Source organism: Protomyctophum bolini (assembly GCF_963924005.1).
Source record: "Protomyctophum bolini genome assembly, chromosome: 22".
NCBI classification, from domain to species: Eukaryota; Metazoa; Chordata; class Actinopteri; order Myctophiformes; family Myctophidae; genus Protomyctophum; species Protomyctophum bolini.
Window position 1 is genome coordinate 15832072 of NC_137883.1, and position 18199 is coordinate 15850270.

The 18199-nt window shown below is 43.1% G+C and overlaps 1 protein-coding gene across 2 annotated transcripts; it reads left to right on the forward strand.

The window, feature by feature from the left end:
• The first annotated feature begins 531 nt into the window (after window positions 1–531).
• On the forward strand, window positions 532–17331 carry dhx29 (DEAH (Asp-Glu-Ala-His) box polypeptide 29). Of its 2 annotated transcripts, XR_013963439.1 has the most exons (29): window positions 532–854; window positions 1321–1394; window positions 1870–1983; window positions 2086–2215; window positions 2529–2671; window positions 2775–2921; window positions 3106–3232; window positions 3329–3487; window positions 3694–3862; window positions 4489–4609; window positions 4733–5146; window positions 5495–5761; window positions 6467–6610; window positions 6957–7133; window positions 7718–7858; window positions 8403–8547; window positions 9158–9278; window positions 9774–9858; window positions 10672–10760; window positions 10906–11034; window positions 11454–11529; window positions 11919–12143; window positions 12495–12631; window positions 13010–13100; window positions 13200–13484; window positions 14271–14402; window positions 14957–15053; window positions 15888–16452; window positions 16484–17331. XR_013963439.1 is itself a non-coding variant. In XM_080755945.1 (28 exons), exons 1-28 carry the CDS (start codon window positions 704–706, stop codon window positions 15941–15943), a joined length of 4146 nt encoding a protein of 1381 aa, XP_080612071.1. In that variant the 5' UTR covers window positions 532–703; the 3' UTR covers window positions 15944–17331. The 2 variants fall into 2 exon arrangements, 1 of the variants encoding a protein (XP_080612071.1); XM_080755945.1 differs by having other exon boundaries at window positions 15888–17331.
• Window positions 17332–18199: the final 868 nt, after the last annotated feature.

Consider the following 18199-nt stretch of genomic DNA (forward strand, 5'->3'; position numbering starts at 1 on the left):
TTCTATTTTACCAGTAGAACCCGCCTCCTCCAAGACTGTATCCGGTACTTTCCACAGTTAAAAGAAGCACAGCATAGAGGCCGTTTCCGTATTCGCCTGATTCTCTCTAAACCGGATCATTATAATAGCCTGGCAAAGGATTGGAGCCATGATTGGAGCTCCCAGTCAACAGTGTTGCCAGATTGTGCAAGAGAAACAAGCAACGAGGTCTAAAAATGGACAGCAGCCCACATTCTGCTATTGAGAGTCTGGTGAAGAAAACACCCAAATACAACTACAATGAGAACTCACTATTAACACATTAAACTGACATATATACCGTAGTTGAATTTATTGCATTGAGAAGTTTGTCATTTTATCAACCTGCTCACCCAAAGACGGCGAAATACCACGGATTGGCGCACTGCAAATGCGTGCATATGCACTCATTTATGCACGCACACCCGCAACCCAGACATGGCAACACTGCCAGACTCTCTTCCGCTACGGCAGCCGAATTCTCCAAAATTCTTCCTCACCTCCTCCTGGAGTCCTGATGCGGTGTGTGTAGCTGTAGTGTGTAGCCAGAGTGTGTTTACTCCCAGACTGTACATATTATCAACACAGGTTAATGTCAGACAGTTAATGGCAGGGTGATTGCTGTTTGTCGTCACATTGACAGTCATACGACACATTACGGCCCCGGGATAATATTGTCTTCATCATGGGTGGAAAGAAGAAAAAGAACGCAGCGGCTGCGCCTGTGGTGGTGGTCCCCCCGGCAGCAGCAGCAGCAGCAGCAGCAGCACCACCAGCAGGGAACGGCGTGGTGGGAGATCCTCCTCCCGGGAAGAAACAACCACCCAAACCTAAAGGTCTCATCACGAACACTGCTGCTTCTTTTCGTCCCATGCTTCTCACGGTTATTTACTGCATGATCTCATGTCGGTTGTCGCATATAGGGCTAATGTCTACCTCCACCACACCAGGGGTGGGAAACCCTTTTGGGCATGATGACGTGATATACTGTAGAGATACTGTACTGTACCAAGGAAATGATAACGCTGTAATAATATTACTAGTAGATCAAAAAGTCATGGAAAGATCTCACAGTTATTGTATTGAATAAAACGATATTTGAATCAATCTGTATAGTAAAGTATGTTAATACAATATTTATAACCAGGCAGTACATACAGTGGTTGGTGGTGGTCTTCCTAATTATCTTCCATGAAGACATTTAGACCCAGGTGTCAGACAGCAGGACAACAAATGTACGTTTGTACATGCTCAGAGTTACTACAGGATCATAAATGTCATGTTCTCTGGTCTTCCTCTCAGGTCCAAAGACCTACAGTCTCAACAACACAGCCCATGTTGACACCGGTGGAGCGCCTGACAAATCAATTCTTAAAGTATGTTAATACAATTTAAAATGTAGGCATTTAGCAAATGTTCTTAATCCAGAGCGATTTACAGACAGTAAGCAAGTTAAATGCATCAAAATAGTAATAAGTAAGTAGGATCATAGGTAAACAAAGAACCTATCATCAGTCTAATATATATATATATATATATACACACACACACACGCACACTACTAGGATACAAATGACATCAGATCAGGCCATGAAACAAACATTTACATGCTCATGTAAATGAGCACCCCTAGCATCCCTAGCATAGGGATGCTAGGGGTCAATACAATATAACTAGCACATCTGCTCTGGTTGGAGGGGCTACTCTTCATTCTATTCAGACTATTCATAAATTTGCTGCAGTGACTCTTTCTCTGTCCAGTTTATGTTTGGTACAGTGTAGTGTACCCCTTTTTAAGAGGATTAAAGTTGTTTTGTAGTGAACGTTGACACTCTGTTGTTTAACACACAGGTTATCATTCAAAGTGACTTAGAGAAGAAGATCATCAAGCTCATAAATGACTTCAGACAGGAGAACGGTGAAAAGTTACCCATCTCTGGCCGGCTCACCAGCAGGAAGCTGGTGGTAAGGACAAGAAATTCAAGCAGTAAACAAACAAAATGGCTTTTTGTTGTGATTCATTCTTGTATTGAGTTAATTATGACAGTAGCTTTCTTGTGACCACAGGACTTGTACACAAATCTGCAGAAGTTCAACTTCAAGACAGAACACATTGAGGAGGCCATGAAGAGCAGTATCCTCTATGGAGGAGACCTCGTCTCTGCCCTCGACTGGCTATGCCTCAACCTCAAAGATGGTACCGTACCATACCATGTAGAGCCACTATTTCGCTGATTGTTAAACTTATACATTTTAAAACAAACAAACCAAGGAAATTAGGTTGTGCGCTTGTAGATATGCTATTTTCACTAGTGTGGGTCTCGGGAAAACGTCTAACTTGGTTGTCGATCAGAAAAGTTTGCGAACCACTGCTTTGCTATTTGTGTCCACATTCACCAAAGTCACACAACATTCAGCACAGTAACTGCAGTATACTATTGTAATTGTACTGATATACTACTGTAACGGCACTATACTACATGAATATTACTTTAATTTGTCCACAACAGACGAGCTTCCGGATGGTTTTAGCCAGAAGATGCAGGAGGAGAGCCAAAGTTGCAACAGGCCAAGGTTCCAGCCCCCTACCCAACAAAAGCCAGACCCACCCAGCCCCAAAGCAGTCCACAAACCCCCCAATGAGACGTCCAAGGTTTGTATATGTTTGGCCAATCAACACTCTCAACACGTATCTGTATCATAACAAATTAAACCATAGGATAAAGCCGTTGATTCCACGTATTGCTGTTGTTCAGGTCCCTGTGAAGGACGAGGCTGCGAACATGAAGGACTGGATACTGAGATATGCGGAACAGTCCAGTGACGAGGACAGTGACCTGGAGGAGAATGCAGGGACCAAGGCTGCATCACACAATCCAGAACTGGATGAGAAATTCGATCCAGTATGAGGACTTTGATTTATAATGACATATTTCATATATGTAAAGGAGATTTAATTTAATACACAGATTGTATCAACACTTTGTCATATGATGAACTGCAATAGCCAATCTATATGAAAGTGTGGGGTATTGCAGTTGGCAGTTGCAAAATAGTATGCCCTTTTATTCTGTTATGTTTGTGTAGAATGACAGTTACCTGCAACTGACGGCCAAGCTGTATGACGCAAAGGAGAATGCAGCTGCTGCTAAGAACAAGCGAGACAAGGCAAGCCAGAGAACGGCACAGGACAGGATCCGCATCATACAGCAAGGTCTTAAATGCATGAACAGATTTCTGCCTGACGGCGATGAGTATTATTTCTTGACCAGCAAATGACAAAAGACTAATTCGACGTATATATTTGTAGAGATGAAGCCGCTGGAGTCTCACCCCATGTTCAACCCGGCTCTGAAGGTAGTGGACGCACCCCCAAAAGAAAACAAGGCACTTCCTGTCACCGAGGAGAAAGAGGAACTCAACTTCAGTCTGTTTGAACAGGCTGCAAAACCCCCTCCCCAGGAAAAAGGTACAACTCTCTTTAAATGCCGTTTGCTGTGCCACAGAAGATGTGACACAGAAAAAGGAGCATCAAGGTCAATCAATCAGTACAAGGCAAGGAAATGGATAGAAATTAGATTAGAATAAACATTGCTTTTGTGTCATTATGAGCTTGTAGATGTGCTATTTACACTTTGTTACTGACAGTTTCTTTTAATGTACGTTTCTTTTCAGTAGTGAAAAAGAATGAACCAAAAGACATTAGGAATTTTGACTACACGTCTCGCAGCTGGACAGGAAAGTCGCCTAAACAGTTTCTCATAGACTGGGTGCGTAAGAACCTGCCCAAGAGCCCCCCGCCAGCCTTTCACAAGGTCGCAGCTGGAAAATACTGGAGATGCAAGTAAGTATATACAGTAAAAATCACACCTGTGTGAACTGAGTGGTGCAACTCCCCTCCAATCCCCCCCCCCCTCTCTCTCATTAGCAGGCAACAGTGCAGCACTAACTCTGTCTCTCTCTCTGTTTCTGGCACAACAGCGCCACTTTTGCCCCTACTGCTACTCATAGTCACATAGTCACATAGGTTAACACGGACATTGCTGATCCTTGGAGTGGTTGCACCACTCAAAAACATAGGTGAGCTAGAGGGATGTTTTAATATCGATGCCTTGCAGAAAGCTACATGCTTTCTTGTTAGTTAAAACCTCTTAAGCCCCAATCCCCCGCCGGCGGGGGCAGCGGCTGTCCACCTCATGAACAGCTCTCAGCGGGTAAATGGGGCTGGTCAAGGTCTCAGGTTCCACTTCCAACTCCGAGATTTTTTATTTTCCCTCCTGGACCCCCCTGGGGTTTAAGAAAGTGTTTGTGGGGTGGGTGATGATGGCTGATTTAAGCAGTCACACCTCACCTTAGTGAATGTCTTGGGACTTGTTATGATTTAGCACTATAATAAAGTTCCATCATAAGTGTTATTGATGAATTATAACTTTATATTAGTGTGTACTGATGAAGCTTTGCATCTTTTAGGGTGCGTGTTCAGAGAACGGATGATATTTTGGAGGTATGTCCCACCATTCTGACTGAGGACAGTATGCAGGCTCAACACCTTGGAGCCACGCTGGCACTCTACAACCTTTGCAAAGGACAGGTATGTTATCGCTAACTTCCTAGTTACAGTATATGCTTCGAATTGGCTTGCTTACAGCAGGCAGTTTATAGTTACAGCATGCATTTTTCCTATATTCAATTGTGGTCTTCTTGTTGCTCACAGTCAGTGCACCAGCTCTTGCCTTCTACATACAGAGATGTGTGGTTAGATTGGCGAGACAACGAGCAGCGACGACACGATGAGAACCGCACCGCCGCCAACAAACCCAGAGATCAGTTCATCTCCCGGTTGCTGACGCGGCTAAAACAGCAGAAGAACCAGAACTACAACCAGAGCCTGGAGGAGGAGGAGGCCAGGTCCCAGACTCACCCCGGCCTCCAAAACGCTGGTGACGATGAGCCTGAAGAGTCCTGGGAGAGCCTGGCCGGTCTGGACATTGAAGAAGGAGGAGATGGAGGAGACGATAAGAGCTTGATTAAGGAGGCAGGAGAGAGGCGAGAAGCGGCAGGGGCAGATGAAGCGGCGAGGGCGCTCCTATTGAAGCTGAGGAGCTCCTCACTGGCCCACAAGCTACTGGTAAATGCCAGTCTGGCACATACCGGGACCAATGCCAGCAAAATCAATCAATTTGAGAAAACTTAGATTTGATTATATTGAGAACATATAACTTATAAGGAAACTTAAAAATTCAGATAGAATAATAAAATTAAGTATATACTATGTTAAACTCATTTTAATATATGAAAAGAAAATCTATAATCAAAAAGTCAAATATCTGCCAGACGGATATCCCATATGTGATATGTCCGATATGGTTCTGACTATTAAATACACTTCAGTTCATGTTTCCCCATGATGCGTAGACGTATTCATGTTTCACTCTTTCCAAGTCAGTATTCAGAATGTGTCGCACCCCCCCCCCAGGCAGAACGAGAGCAGCTCCCAGTCTTCCAACACCGGCAGCGCGTCCTGGAGGCTCTGCAGCGACACCGCGTGGTGGTGATAGCCGGCGAGACGGGCAGCGGCAAGAGCACCCAGATCCCACAGTTCATGTTGGACCAGCTGCTGATGGGAAGCGGCGCGGCACAGCCGTGCAACATCGTTGTGACGCAACCCCGCAGGATCTCAGCCATGAGTCTGGCCACCCGAGTCAACCAAGAGCTGGGCTGTGAGGATGCACCCGGCTCCAAGGTGTGGTGGAAATGATAAAAGCCCTTAAGAACGATATCGTCGCTGTCAGTTGGAAACATTGTAATGTCCGACTCCAAGCTAACTCGGACATGCAACGCACACTGTTGAAGTGAACTAGGGCATTCATATATACATACACATATAACGATATACTGTACAGCTTTGGTGCAACTGTGTAATTATATGGTCCAAAGATGGGCTGAGAAGCAAAGGGGCAGGGTGACATGTAGTCCCTGTGATTATGTAATCATCTGTTATTTACAACTGCTGTTGAGTTCATGTTGTGTTGGCTGAGACATGGGCTCTGTTCACACTGGCATCCCAATACAGAGTTTTGGCCTATCAAGAAAAACACATTGAAACAAATGTTTGAATGGAATCTACCTTGAATTTAGCTTTATATCGGTATGATCACTTGAAAAGAAATAACGGTGTGGACAATTAGTCCTAAAGATCTGATTTGAGAAATAATTTTGATTTGCCTGCAGTCTGAACAAAGCCATAGGAATGTGGTTCAAATCCGAATCGCCAACACTCAATATTGTTTTTTGCTGATCAGACTTGACAATGCAAATCTGATTCTAATCTGGATAGAAAATATAAAAAAGGCCTTGGGGTTTAAGTTCCCAAGTTTTGAGCATGCAACTAGGCTGGGTTCAGAAGCTACCCATGTTAATGAACTGGGTCTTGTGATGTATCTTCCAGTCGTCGCTGTGCGGCTACCAGATTCGGATGGAGAAATGTTCAGGAGACTCAACCCGTCTGCTGTACTGTACCACCGGGGTTCTGATCAGAAAGCTCCAGCAGGATAAACATCTCAGCTACCTGACGCACATCTTCGTGGACGAGGTACTTTTCCGATTCTACAAATGTCTTCTAAAGAAGTTTTCTGAAAAACGTATGTAGTTATATATATCGGTGGTTCTCGAACGTTTTCATGTCAAGGACCCCCAAACTTCTCAAAATCTCTTGTTCAGGGGACCACCAGATGGAAAAGATTTGAGTTAAAAATATTCGCTTTATATATTCAAGATAAGCAGATCTACAAGCTCATATCGCGGCACTAAGTGATGCGCTATGTGCTTGTACATCTGCTATTATTGAATAGCCAGAGAAATCTAAAATGACACGGATGCTTTCCCGGTTTTATCCATATTTAAAAGACATGACAGAGTTCTTGTCTTGTTCTGCGCAGGTCCATGAGCGCAGCGTCCAGTCAGACTTCCTGCTCACCATCCTGAAGGACGTGGTCATGAGGAGGTCGGACCTGCGTCTGGTGCTGATGAGCGCCACGGTGGACTGTCACAAGTTCTCCAGCTACTTTAACCACTGTCCCGTCGTCTCCATCCCTGGCAGGACGTTCCCTGTGGAGGTACAGTTAGTAGGAAAGGCTCAAATGTCAATGGGTACTACTACTAGGACTGGGATCCGGCACCAGAGGAACCGGAATCGGTTCTGTAACTGTTTTTATCACACTGGTATGACTATGAGGACAGAACTGCTATAGTTCAGAGTTTTTTTTTTTTTTTTTTTTTTATATTGTTCTTTAACCCGCAACACACTGTCAGGCTGTATTAGCAGCCTAGGTGCCGACTGCCGAGACATCTACGCCAGCCGCCGGGCCGTTCTCAAACATTTGAATATAAGGACCAGTCCATAACTCTGAGAGTGTGGGTCCATTTGTACACTCTGAGTTACAGACCTGTAAGGATCCATTTGGAACCCCCTAGGAATTGTTAAATGGAACCGCTAAGGAATCGGACCGTTACGAGGGAATCGTTAAGGAACCGGAATCTCTAAAATACCAAAGATTCTAACCCTAGTACATATATATCACTTCCGACTATTTTTAAATACATGCAGGTGTGTTTGCCATCTCACTTCTCAGCTGAGTGGACAATGCGTACAGGACAGGCTGTGTTCAGGAACATCATGATGCTGTGTTTCTACTCCCAGGTGTTCCATCTGGAGGACATCGTGGAGCAGACTGGCTACGTTCTAGAAACGGACTCTGAGTACAGTCAGAAGATTCTTGAAGAGGAAGAGGAAGTCAATATCTCGGTCAGCCAGAAAGGGGGCAAGACTGTACAGTACCAGGTAATCCTGGGTCTCCATAATGTGATCCTCCTTGCAGATACATCTGTGTAAAAGTAAATCAGCGACAGTGTCCTACTCTACTGTGTACAGTGGTTCTCAAAATGCTTTTGCTTCATTACCCACTTTCCATGATTTTGTTTTTATCCTTTTAACTGTCTTCATATGTAGCATATTTTGATGAATGATTACCCAACTTGAAGAATATAACATGACAAATAGTAGTACTGTAGTAGCTACACCTCCCCCTAAGGATACACATGAGAAACAATGGACAAGGCCATTATTTCAGACAGTTTTGAGGATAGATGGTGGTGGTGTGTGTGTGTGTGTGTGTGTGTGTGTGTGTGTGTGTGTGTGTGTGTGTGTGTGTGTGTGTGTGTGTGTGTGTGTGTGTGTGTGTGTGTGTGTGTGTGTGTGTGTGTGTGTGTGTGTGTGTGTGTGTGTGTGTGTGTGTGTGTGTGTGTGTGTGTGTGTGTGTGTGTGTGTGTGTGTGTGTGTGTGTGTGTGTGTGTGTGTGTGTGCGCGCGCATGCGTGCTAATCTAGGAGATGATATTGAAGGACTCTGGTGCTGGTTGGGACCTGGGTCCAGACTTGGACCACTTCAGCAGCAGAACCCTTCACGTTCTGCAGTACATGAACCCCAACAAGATCAACATGGAGCTGATGATGGACCTCATCCACTACCTGGGTAGTACCAGCTTCACTTGGATCTGTCTGTCTCACACAACCAGTGGTGTAAAATAAATAATTACATTTGCTTAAGTGCTGTGCTTGAGTACAGTTTTGAGGCATTTTGTACTTTACTGGAGTATTTTCAACACTTTTACTTTTACTCCACTACATTTATTTGAAAACACAACATTCAGTCCAAATAGTCAGACAGATCACAGCTCTCTCTTGCTCTCTCTGGGTAGAATGACATTGGTAGAGGTTACAGAAAGCCTGTTTTTGGTGTCGTGCAATACCACTTGTCTACCAGTAGGTGTCCTACCGTACCGCACAGGATCTATTCTACAAGCATAGCATGTATTAACCATACTGTATGCTAGACCCTAGCATTACCACACACAAAGAATATTCACACTCAAAAAGGTTCTAGATTGCATATTTAACCCATTTAAGCTATATATCACTTTGTGCCAGGCTGTGAGCTTGTACATTTTTTCTTCTTCTTTTGTAATAATTTCTTTTGGAGAACTACTGATTTAGAAGGCATTTTTAGAATGGGCCTCAGGTCTCAATGGTCAGTATGATGGGTCATTTACTGTAACTTGTTGTTTGTGGTGTTCTCCTGCCAGACAAGGCTCCTCAGTTCACCTCAGCAGACGGTGCGGTTCTGGTGTTCCTACCAGGCTTGGCTCACATCCAGCAGCTCTACGATCTGCTGTCCACCGACAAGAGGTTCAAGGAGAAAGACAAGTGAGACACACAGTCACATTAATGATAATCATTCATTTTGTTTTATTTGTAACGCACTTTATATTTGACATAAAATCTCAAAGTGCTACATTGCAAGAAAAAAACAAAAATATTTAAAACAATGAAATGAATATCATTCAGATCAATGGTCAACTATACTACCGGTACTCTAAAATGTACAAGTTTAAAATCACACAAGACATCAATAAGTCCATCTAGGCAAATGTCTAATAATGTACCGACGTGCAACAGGACATATCACACCGTTGGGACGAACGCTAAAACCGTCTCGTCCCTATAGAAGTAAAGGTAAAAGGGGGGAATTAAGTAGGAAATGCGAGTCTGAAAATGTTGGTTTTAAACGTGGCGAGGGTGGGGCCACCCCCCCGACTGCTCTGTACCATGTGGTTGGTAATGATAGATGATTGTACTTGAATCCCTGTATGCTGTACAGTTGAAGTGAACATTCAGCACAGATTGATTCCCCTTTCATAGATACCGGATAGTGCCTCTCCACTCCACTCTCTCATCTAAGGACCAAGCTGCTGCCTTTACAGTGCCCCCTGCAGGTGTCAGGAAGGTAATGCTACAGAATAGTTTACACAGTCCTAGAAGTGACTCTGTTGTGTTTAGAGTAGACTCAATTTGGGTTTATTTGAGACATATTAGTACTGGGGTGGGTGATCATGAACTTTGACTAGCCTGAGATGATCTACCAAAATAGTCAAGAAAAAGGGGTTCAGAGACCTGCAGGTGGTTTTATCCTAGTTGCGGAAATATCTCAAATTAATCATTTGTGTTCTGTGGACATTTTGGGCTGTATTTTGCGTGTCTTGAGTACCAGGTCTTATTACCTAACTTGAGTAAACTAAAGACCTGGAGGCGTGATCAATGCCATTTGGCTATTCTGAGTGGCCAAAGAGCATTGATCACGCCTCCAGGTCTTTAGTTTACTCAAGTTAGGTAATAAGACCTGGTACTTAAGACACGCAAAATACAGCCCCCAGAATCAATGCTTAGAATTACATCAGTCTTATTGATTATTTCATTAATTTGGTTAAAATGATATGAGAATTCTAAGGATTGCCCAGTATGTTCTATTCATTATAATATATAGTTATATATAGTCAGAAGTTAGATTATCACTGATCACTCACAGTTGTGCAGTAGTTTACATACTGAAACATTGGCAACCCTTCGATTCACAATTCAGGAGGATTCTAGATGTGCTGATAGATGGACAGACTAGTAGAACAGTACATTAGCTAACATGGAGCATACTGTATGTCTTCTTGCAAACCTCAATATTATCGTGTGTAGAATAGTAGCCTATTCTATACCATCAATTGTACTGTATAGTGAACTGTTCTGCTCTGTTGTGTCGCTGTTTTAGATCGTGTTGTCAACCAACATTGCTGAGACGGGTGTGACAATCCCTGATGTCGTGTTTGTCATCGATACTGGAAAGACCAAAGAAAACAAGTAGGTTATCTTGAACAATGACAATAATAGCCTCTCATAGTACCGTATGTTAATTCAATATAACTAGTACGTTGTTGGAGGTCTTCCATTGAGACATTTAGACCCTGGTGTCAGGCACTGAGCTTCAGTCGTTGTTGTTGTTTAGGTATCATGAGAGCAGCCAGATGAGTTCTCTGGTGGAGACCTTTGTCTCTAAGGCCAGTGCTCTCCAGAGACAGGGGAGAGCCGGACGTGTCCGAAACGGCTTCTGCTTCAGACTGTACCCCAAATACAGGTAGGACAATAACTCCTTTATTCAGAAATGAACTGAAATCTACAGGCCACCAAAAGAAAGTTCACATATTTTTCAAGGTGTATTGGTGTTTCACAAGCCTATTTTTCCTGTCTCGGTCCAGGTCATTTATGTGTCTGATTGTCAGATATATTTTTTATGATTCAAAATTTGTATTGCTTTTTCAGTCTAGTCACAAGGGAATAACTTCTGTACTACAACAAGTGGCCTCACAGCCACTTTCCATGTGGCAGCATCCGAAAGCAATGATATGAAAGATGAACCTGACATTTCAATCCTGCAGTATGCCATGCAGGTTCCTTCACCTACAGATTAGTTAGTTAACCTTCAGTTATTGAAAGGTTCTTCTGCTAACTAAAGTGGATGTCTCTCTCCCTCACGCTCCATATGGATGATTTCAGGTTCAATGCCTTCATGGAGTACTCCATCCCAGAGATACTCAGAGTCCCACTAGAGGAACTCTGTCTTCATATAATGGTAAATAAATTCATATTATTAAAAAAATCACTGTAGGGGTGACTGAATAACGGCAGATTGTCGAAACATGAGTCAGTCAACCCCTGCAAACACATGCAGACTTAACCCATTTAGGTTGAAATTTATAAAATGTCTTCTAAATTTCCGCCACGATTTTTTTGTCAAAAATAGCAGACCTACAAGCTCGTAGCGGGCCACTCGGTGGCGCGCTATGAGCTTGTAGATCTGCTATTTTTCAATAGCTAAATTATAATATAATGTTTAAAACACCAAAAGGACAGCTCCCTACTGTGTTTTGAATTAAAGAAATAAATGCAGATATACCATTACAAATAAATATAATTTACTAATAACATTTCCTCCCTCACCTGTCTTCTGGCCCTCTGTAGAAGTGCGAGTACGGTTCCCCAGAGGACTTCCTGTGTCGTGCCCTGGACCCGCCCATGCCACAGTCGGTCAGTAACGCCGTCAGTCTGCTGCGGAGGATCGGCGCCTGTCACCCTGACAATCACGCCCTGACCCCACTGGGCCACCACCTGGCCAGCCTGCCTGTCAACGTGAAGATCGGCAAGATGCTCATCTATGGAGCCATCCTGGGCTGCCTGGACCCCATAGTATGTACCACCACCACCGGCACACTCATCCCAGTACAATACATTATTAGAAAACATGCCATAGTATATGTCATTGCCAGTAGCTCCGACCCACAAACATCATGCCATAATACATTATTAGATTCATGTCATTCCTTCCGGTGTGTCTTGCATGCATGCAGGTAACAGCTCTGCTATTTTTCTAAATTAGGCATTTAGGTTATTTAAAGAAGGGCCTGAACGATTACTGATTTTTTACCGATATTTGTTGAAAATTGATGATTGATTTATACTACGTCATACAACTGTCCGACAACGTTGTACAACTGAATATAAACTAGGCATAACACTTTCATGTGTTGATTGTTTCAGGCAACCATTGCGGCGGCCATCGCTGAAAAGTCTCCGTTCTCCACACCGATGCACAGGAAAGAGGAGGCCAACCTGGCCAAAGCATCCTTGGCATTGGCCAACTCTGACCACCTCACTATATATAATGCATATATGGGGTACATACTAAACTTCTAATTGGTTGAGCAAGATCAACGATGTGTTTACTTTTAACTCAGTTAATGATTAATGCATCATTCTACAACAGGTCGTTTCGAGGAAGCAATCTGATTGGTTAAAACGGTTTCTAGCCGTGGATCAAACCAGCACTGTTCACCACCTAATCAAAACAAAGAATTCAGCCGCTCTGTTTTCCCAGAGCGCTAGCAAACTCGGTGGCTAGGCTAGCTAGTTTCTTGGGACATTTGTGGTCGTAGTGACTACATCTGTCATAAAAAATGTGTGTGACTGCTTCACTCAAGCAGTCTTGAATTTTCTTTTGATTAAATTGATCTTGACATTAAATCACTGATTTATGTTGTGTTATCATGTGTCAGATGGAGGAACTCGCGTATTGAGGGATACAGATCAGAGATGTCCTATTGTAGAAAGCACTTCCTCAACCGCACTGCTCTCATTACCATAGAGGTAAAAGAGATCAAACACACACAGAACTCATTCTCTTCCCATTAGAGAAAACTCTTCCTTCCATTTTAAAACCCTCTTTGAATTGTCTCCCTTCACCAGTCGGTGAAACAGGAGCTGATGAAGATGATGCAGCAGGCTGGTTTCTGGTCCTCTCGCTCCAAGCCCCAGACGGGCGCGCTCCGGAAGGAGCAGATGCCCGTCCTGAACGCAGCGCTGACGGCCGGGCTGTACGACAGCGTGGCCCGTGTCCTCTGCACCCCCTCCGTCGACGTCCTGGACAAGGTGGCCTGTACCGTGGAGACCCCCCAAGGCAAGGCCCAGGTCCACCCGTCCTCCGTCAACCGCAACCTACAAACGCACGGCTGGCTGCTCTACCAGGAGAAGGTATGATGGGAGAGCACAGTAGTGTACACGACTTGATCTCTAGACTCACACCTCAGTCTCGGAAGGCTTCGCTCTACTTTGGTTGCTAAAGGTTTTCATCGCCGTTCTAGCCACCATCTTGGATTTAGAATTCTCCAAACGTATTGGTAGTAGGCCACAATGGACATAAGCTCTCTGGCTTTTTGTGTTTTATCCTTTTGACAGATATGTACTAGAAATATATGGTGAGGTACTATATGTAGGCTATTTTTTGTCAATAAATATACATCGATCAATCAAAATTGGCAGATATCTCTGACCGTCTGGCAATTTGAGACTAATATTCTATTAGACTAATATAATTATCTAGGATGCTCTCCTTATATATATACTGTATATATATTTTTTGTTATGTTGTTTTCGAGAGATGCTAGTTTGTTTTTTTTGTTTTTTTCTATGCATATCTCTATTGGTTACTTTTCTGCTTTTATTTCGATGTTAGTAGTAGTGGAGAGTGACAGGAAACAGGGAGAGAGAGACGGAGTAACATGCAGCAAAGGTCGTCTGGCTCCGGAGTCAAACCTGCGACTTGCGGTCAGGCTGCATTAGAGCCTATATGTTGTATATTGGTTATCGGTACTTGTTCACGTTTGTTATTTATTAGTTTTAATTGACCACACATGGGTAAGACTACTATAGCAAGTTTAGACATAATGCTAGATTTATATCAAGCTAATCCATAAAACATGTTGTCTTTACACTCTACTTATGTGTCACACCTGTATGTTCCTGAACGTCTATTTTTAGGTTAAGTATGGTAAGATCTACCTACGAGACACTACTCTGATATCACCCTTCCCCATGCTGCTGTTTGGAGGAGAGATCGACGTTCACCACCGAGAGCGTCTTATTACCCTGGATGGATGGATCTACTTCCAGGTCAGTGGGTGGGGCCTGGATGGATGGATCTACTTCCAGGTCAGTGGGTGGGGCCGAGGGCTGGATGGATCGATCTACTTCCAGGTCAGTGGCCGAGGGCTGGATCTACTTCCAGGTCAGTGGCCGAGGGCTGGATCTACTTCCAGGTCAGTGGGTGGGGCCTGAATGGATGGATCTACTTCCAGGTCAGTGGGCGGGGCCGAGGGCTGGATCTACTTCCAGGTCAGTGGGTGGGGCCTGGATGGATGGATCTACTTCCAGGTCAGTGGGTGGGGCCTGGATGGATGGATCTACTTCCAGGTCAGTGGGCGGGGCCGAGGGCTGGATGGATCTACTTCCAGGTCAGTGGGCGGGGCCGAGGGCTGGATGGATGGATCTACTTCCAGGTCAGTGGGCGGGGCCGAGGGCTGGATGGATGGATCTACTTCCCGGTCAGTGGGCGGGGCCAAGGGCTGCTCCATGACTCGTTCACTCCCCAAAAGCACTGGTGCAAAAGCTACTCTCAACGTTTGATTTAGGTTATTATTTAATTGAATGTTTGTTCACTCTGTAAGGCTCCAGTGAGGATCGGTGTGATCTTTAAACATCTGAGGAAGCTAATGGATGCACTCCTTGAAAAGAAACTTGAGAATCCCCAGATGCAACTGGAAGGTAAACACAAGTTTTGTTCGGATACTACCTTTCCCTTAGCTACCCAAATCAAATGATGTAACATTGTTTTTCTTTGCCCTAGGGACTATGAGAACTAGTGAAGTACACATTTGTAATATGTAACACATCCTAAATTCTTATAACAAAATCATTATTGAAACCTTCAACCAAACACTTTAAATCATAAGCACTCAAAATCCAAAGTCCAAAAGAAATTTGTCCAAATGTGAAGTCCAAAAAAATGGCAAAATGTGAAGTATAAAGAAAAGTCAAAATCTGAAGTCCAAAAAAATGTACAGTAACTGCATCGAAAAATAAATTTCATGAATTGAAATATATCTAAATGAAAACAGCAACATTGATTATATATCGTATCGTTTTGCAATGCAAATAATCGGTATCGAATCCGAATCGTTTTACTATGCAAATAATCGATTGTACCATTACTACATTTTGTGCATGGTATTTAGCAATTTTTAGAAGATGAGGGGATTATTTACTTAGTTTAAAATAATGTCAATGAATTTTAAATAGTTACTGTATCGATTTCAAATCATCGGATCGCCATAATGAATCAATATCGTCCATGTATCGCATCGTCAATCATGTATCGTGATATGTATCGTTACACACCTAATAAGCAGCCAAAGCCCGCTTTGCTCAGAGAGAATGATTTATTGAAAATCAGTTTCATGAGGCAGCGAGCAACGTAGTAACACATTATGCTTTCCAAAATAATATGCTCTTAAAGATTTGACTTAGATGTGACATCGGTATGTAGTTTTCTGTCTATCTCCTAACCATCAGTATCTGATTTTCTGTTTGTCCTAACAGATGAGAAGACCATTCAGTTGATACTGGACTTGATCAAAAAGGAGAGCACTTTGTGATGTCTGACCAAGAACATCATCAACGTCGTCACATAATATAGAACTGAACAGTGACTGTGAATCCTGTTCACCTTTTGACTACCAGTGTTCAGTCAATGTGTGGACGCATGGCAGGATTGTCAGTACTACCAGTTGGGGAAATGAAGGTTTAACTAACCACTTGAACCTTAGCGTCCCTCCTCTGGGGTGAACATTTGGCGAAAACTTCCAATCTACAAGCTCACAATGCGTTGCGTTTCCATAAACAAAGTGATTGTGAATTTCAACACCTTTTGAATTGGGCCAAGCTGATCTTGGAATGCAAGAGGTTGGAGACAGATCGAACAGACACCGTTTCAGAAATCATTCTATACAACTAGAGGACATTTTTCCCCATTGTAAAGGTCCTTGCAGACTGGACGCTGAAAAACACAGGAGTATGCAGACACCTTTAGTGTCTTCAAATCAGTTCTCTGGATAGCTTCCCAACGCGTTGTGACCTTGTAGATCGGCTATTTAAGATATGTAGTGTAGATCAAAAACAGGAGGGTGCCTAAAAAGAGCCCTGTACTGGGGGACACGGATGGACTGCTGGACACCTGGAGCGATTGCTGATGAACTGTACAACATGATTTTTTAAGAGAAAAGCTAATAATTAAAGGACATGAAATACGGATCTTGCTTCATGTGCTGAAATAAATCTATTAATCTAATTCTAACTGAAGAATGAAAAACTACTTCATCTGTTTCTAGTGATGGGTTGTGTATCATAAAGAACAGTGTCTAAGGGCAGCATGACACAAACAGCAAGCAAACAAACTGGTCCATCGTCCATGCCATAATCGTTGAGCAATGTTTTATTATGAGTAAATTGCTGAATTAAATTCAGCAGAGCCCCTATTTTGTTGTTTGTCCATTGAAGTCATTGTTTACAAGTTAGCGAAAGTTGACAGACTGACAGAGCTGTTTTTCTCCAGCCACAATAACAGAACAGACTATAATGGCCTCCAGGGTTCTTTGTCGACATACCAGCTACACCCCTGGTGCCACCCAAACTGTAATCTGATAACAATAGTTGTCCTGACTCCCAACTCATTCCTAATTATAGTAATATTCATTCATGACAATTCTCAGCGTCTGCCGCCCTCTGGGCGCTAGTGACAGGAGTGTCACACATGCAGTGTGTGTCACACATGCAGTACAGCCACCAATATGGCTTCCACAGTTTCCATTTGTACAAAAAGAACAATTGATATATTTGTGGAAATACTGTGCATAAACTGCTTGTTTCGTGTCAAGCCAAAAGGTTACGGTTGTTTGTGCGTGTGTACAGATGATCCCTTGAGATGTAGAAATACTGCAATTATTCTGTTGACACTGTTGTAGGCTGATCTGCATACTGTACAGACAGTATGTCATCTTAGTACTGTCAAGTAATGAGTTATTTGGAAACCACAACATACCCTATTGAAACAGTCGCTGGTTTAGAATGAATAGTATTAGAATGAGATACGTGTCTGTACATGTCTGATTTGATCATCAGTGAGTCACTGAAGATACAAATATTTCTGAAACAACTAGGCACTGATTTGGGGTCTGTTAAAATGTTCACCCCTACAGTATAATGACATGCATAATGACACAGGGACACCAGGGTGAAAGTGTAAATCACATACTGATGTTAGGAATGTTTTCTGCTTTAACCTCTTAAGCATAAAATCCCTATTCTGAGCATTTCAAAGTAGGTGAACATTAAGTGAAAACAGCAGATCTACAACCTCGCAACGGCTTGTAATATCAGCTGTTTTCAGCTCAGAGATTTGGTGTCCAGTAGAAAAGGAAGGGAGAAGCATAGACTTCCGGTGGACCCCAGTCAGTGAAGTATATCTCGGGGTACATACACTAAGTTTGTTAGACATACTAACAGTCTGATTATTACTTCCCCTTCCATGTATGACACAGGGGCATAGTGTTGCTATAAATGTATTCCTAATCATAGTACTCCGTCGCAGTCATGTTGGTGGCAAACGGGTGACTGGGATGAAATTAGAGCTGTATGTGTACATCTGTTGTGCTACGAGCTAAAGGATGCAGAATAACAGCAGGATAAATCATTAATCCCTCGCTCAGAGAGACAGAGCCTCCGCCAGGCCATTATCTGGCCCTTGTTCTTATTTCCTAACTATTACACCCGAGTCATGGCAGGCAGAATGCACTGGTGGAAAGTAACAAAGTATATTTACTTAAAGGACAACTTTAGTTTTTTTCAACCAAGGT

Bases quoted from the DNA above. Each gene is read 5' to 3' on its own strand.
- dhx29 (XM_080755945.1), top strand. From the start codon at position 704: ATGGGTGGAAAGAAGAAAAAGAACGCAGCGGCTGCGCCTGTGGTGGTG. The intron at 11,035-11,453 runs GTAGGACAATAA...GGATGATTTCAG, and splicing joins AGACTGTACCCCAAATACAG to GTTCAATGCCTTCATGGAGT. The intron at 12,144-12,494 runs GTATGTACCACC...TGATTGTTTCAG, and splicing joins TGGGCTGCCTGGACCCCATA to GCAACCATTGCGGCGGCCAT.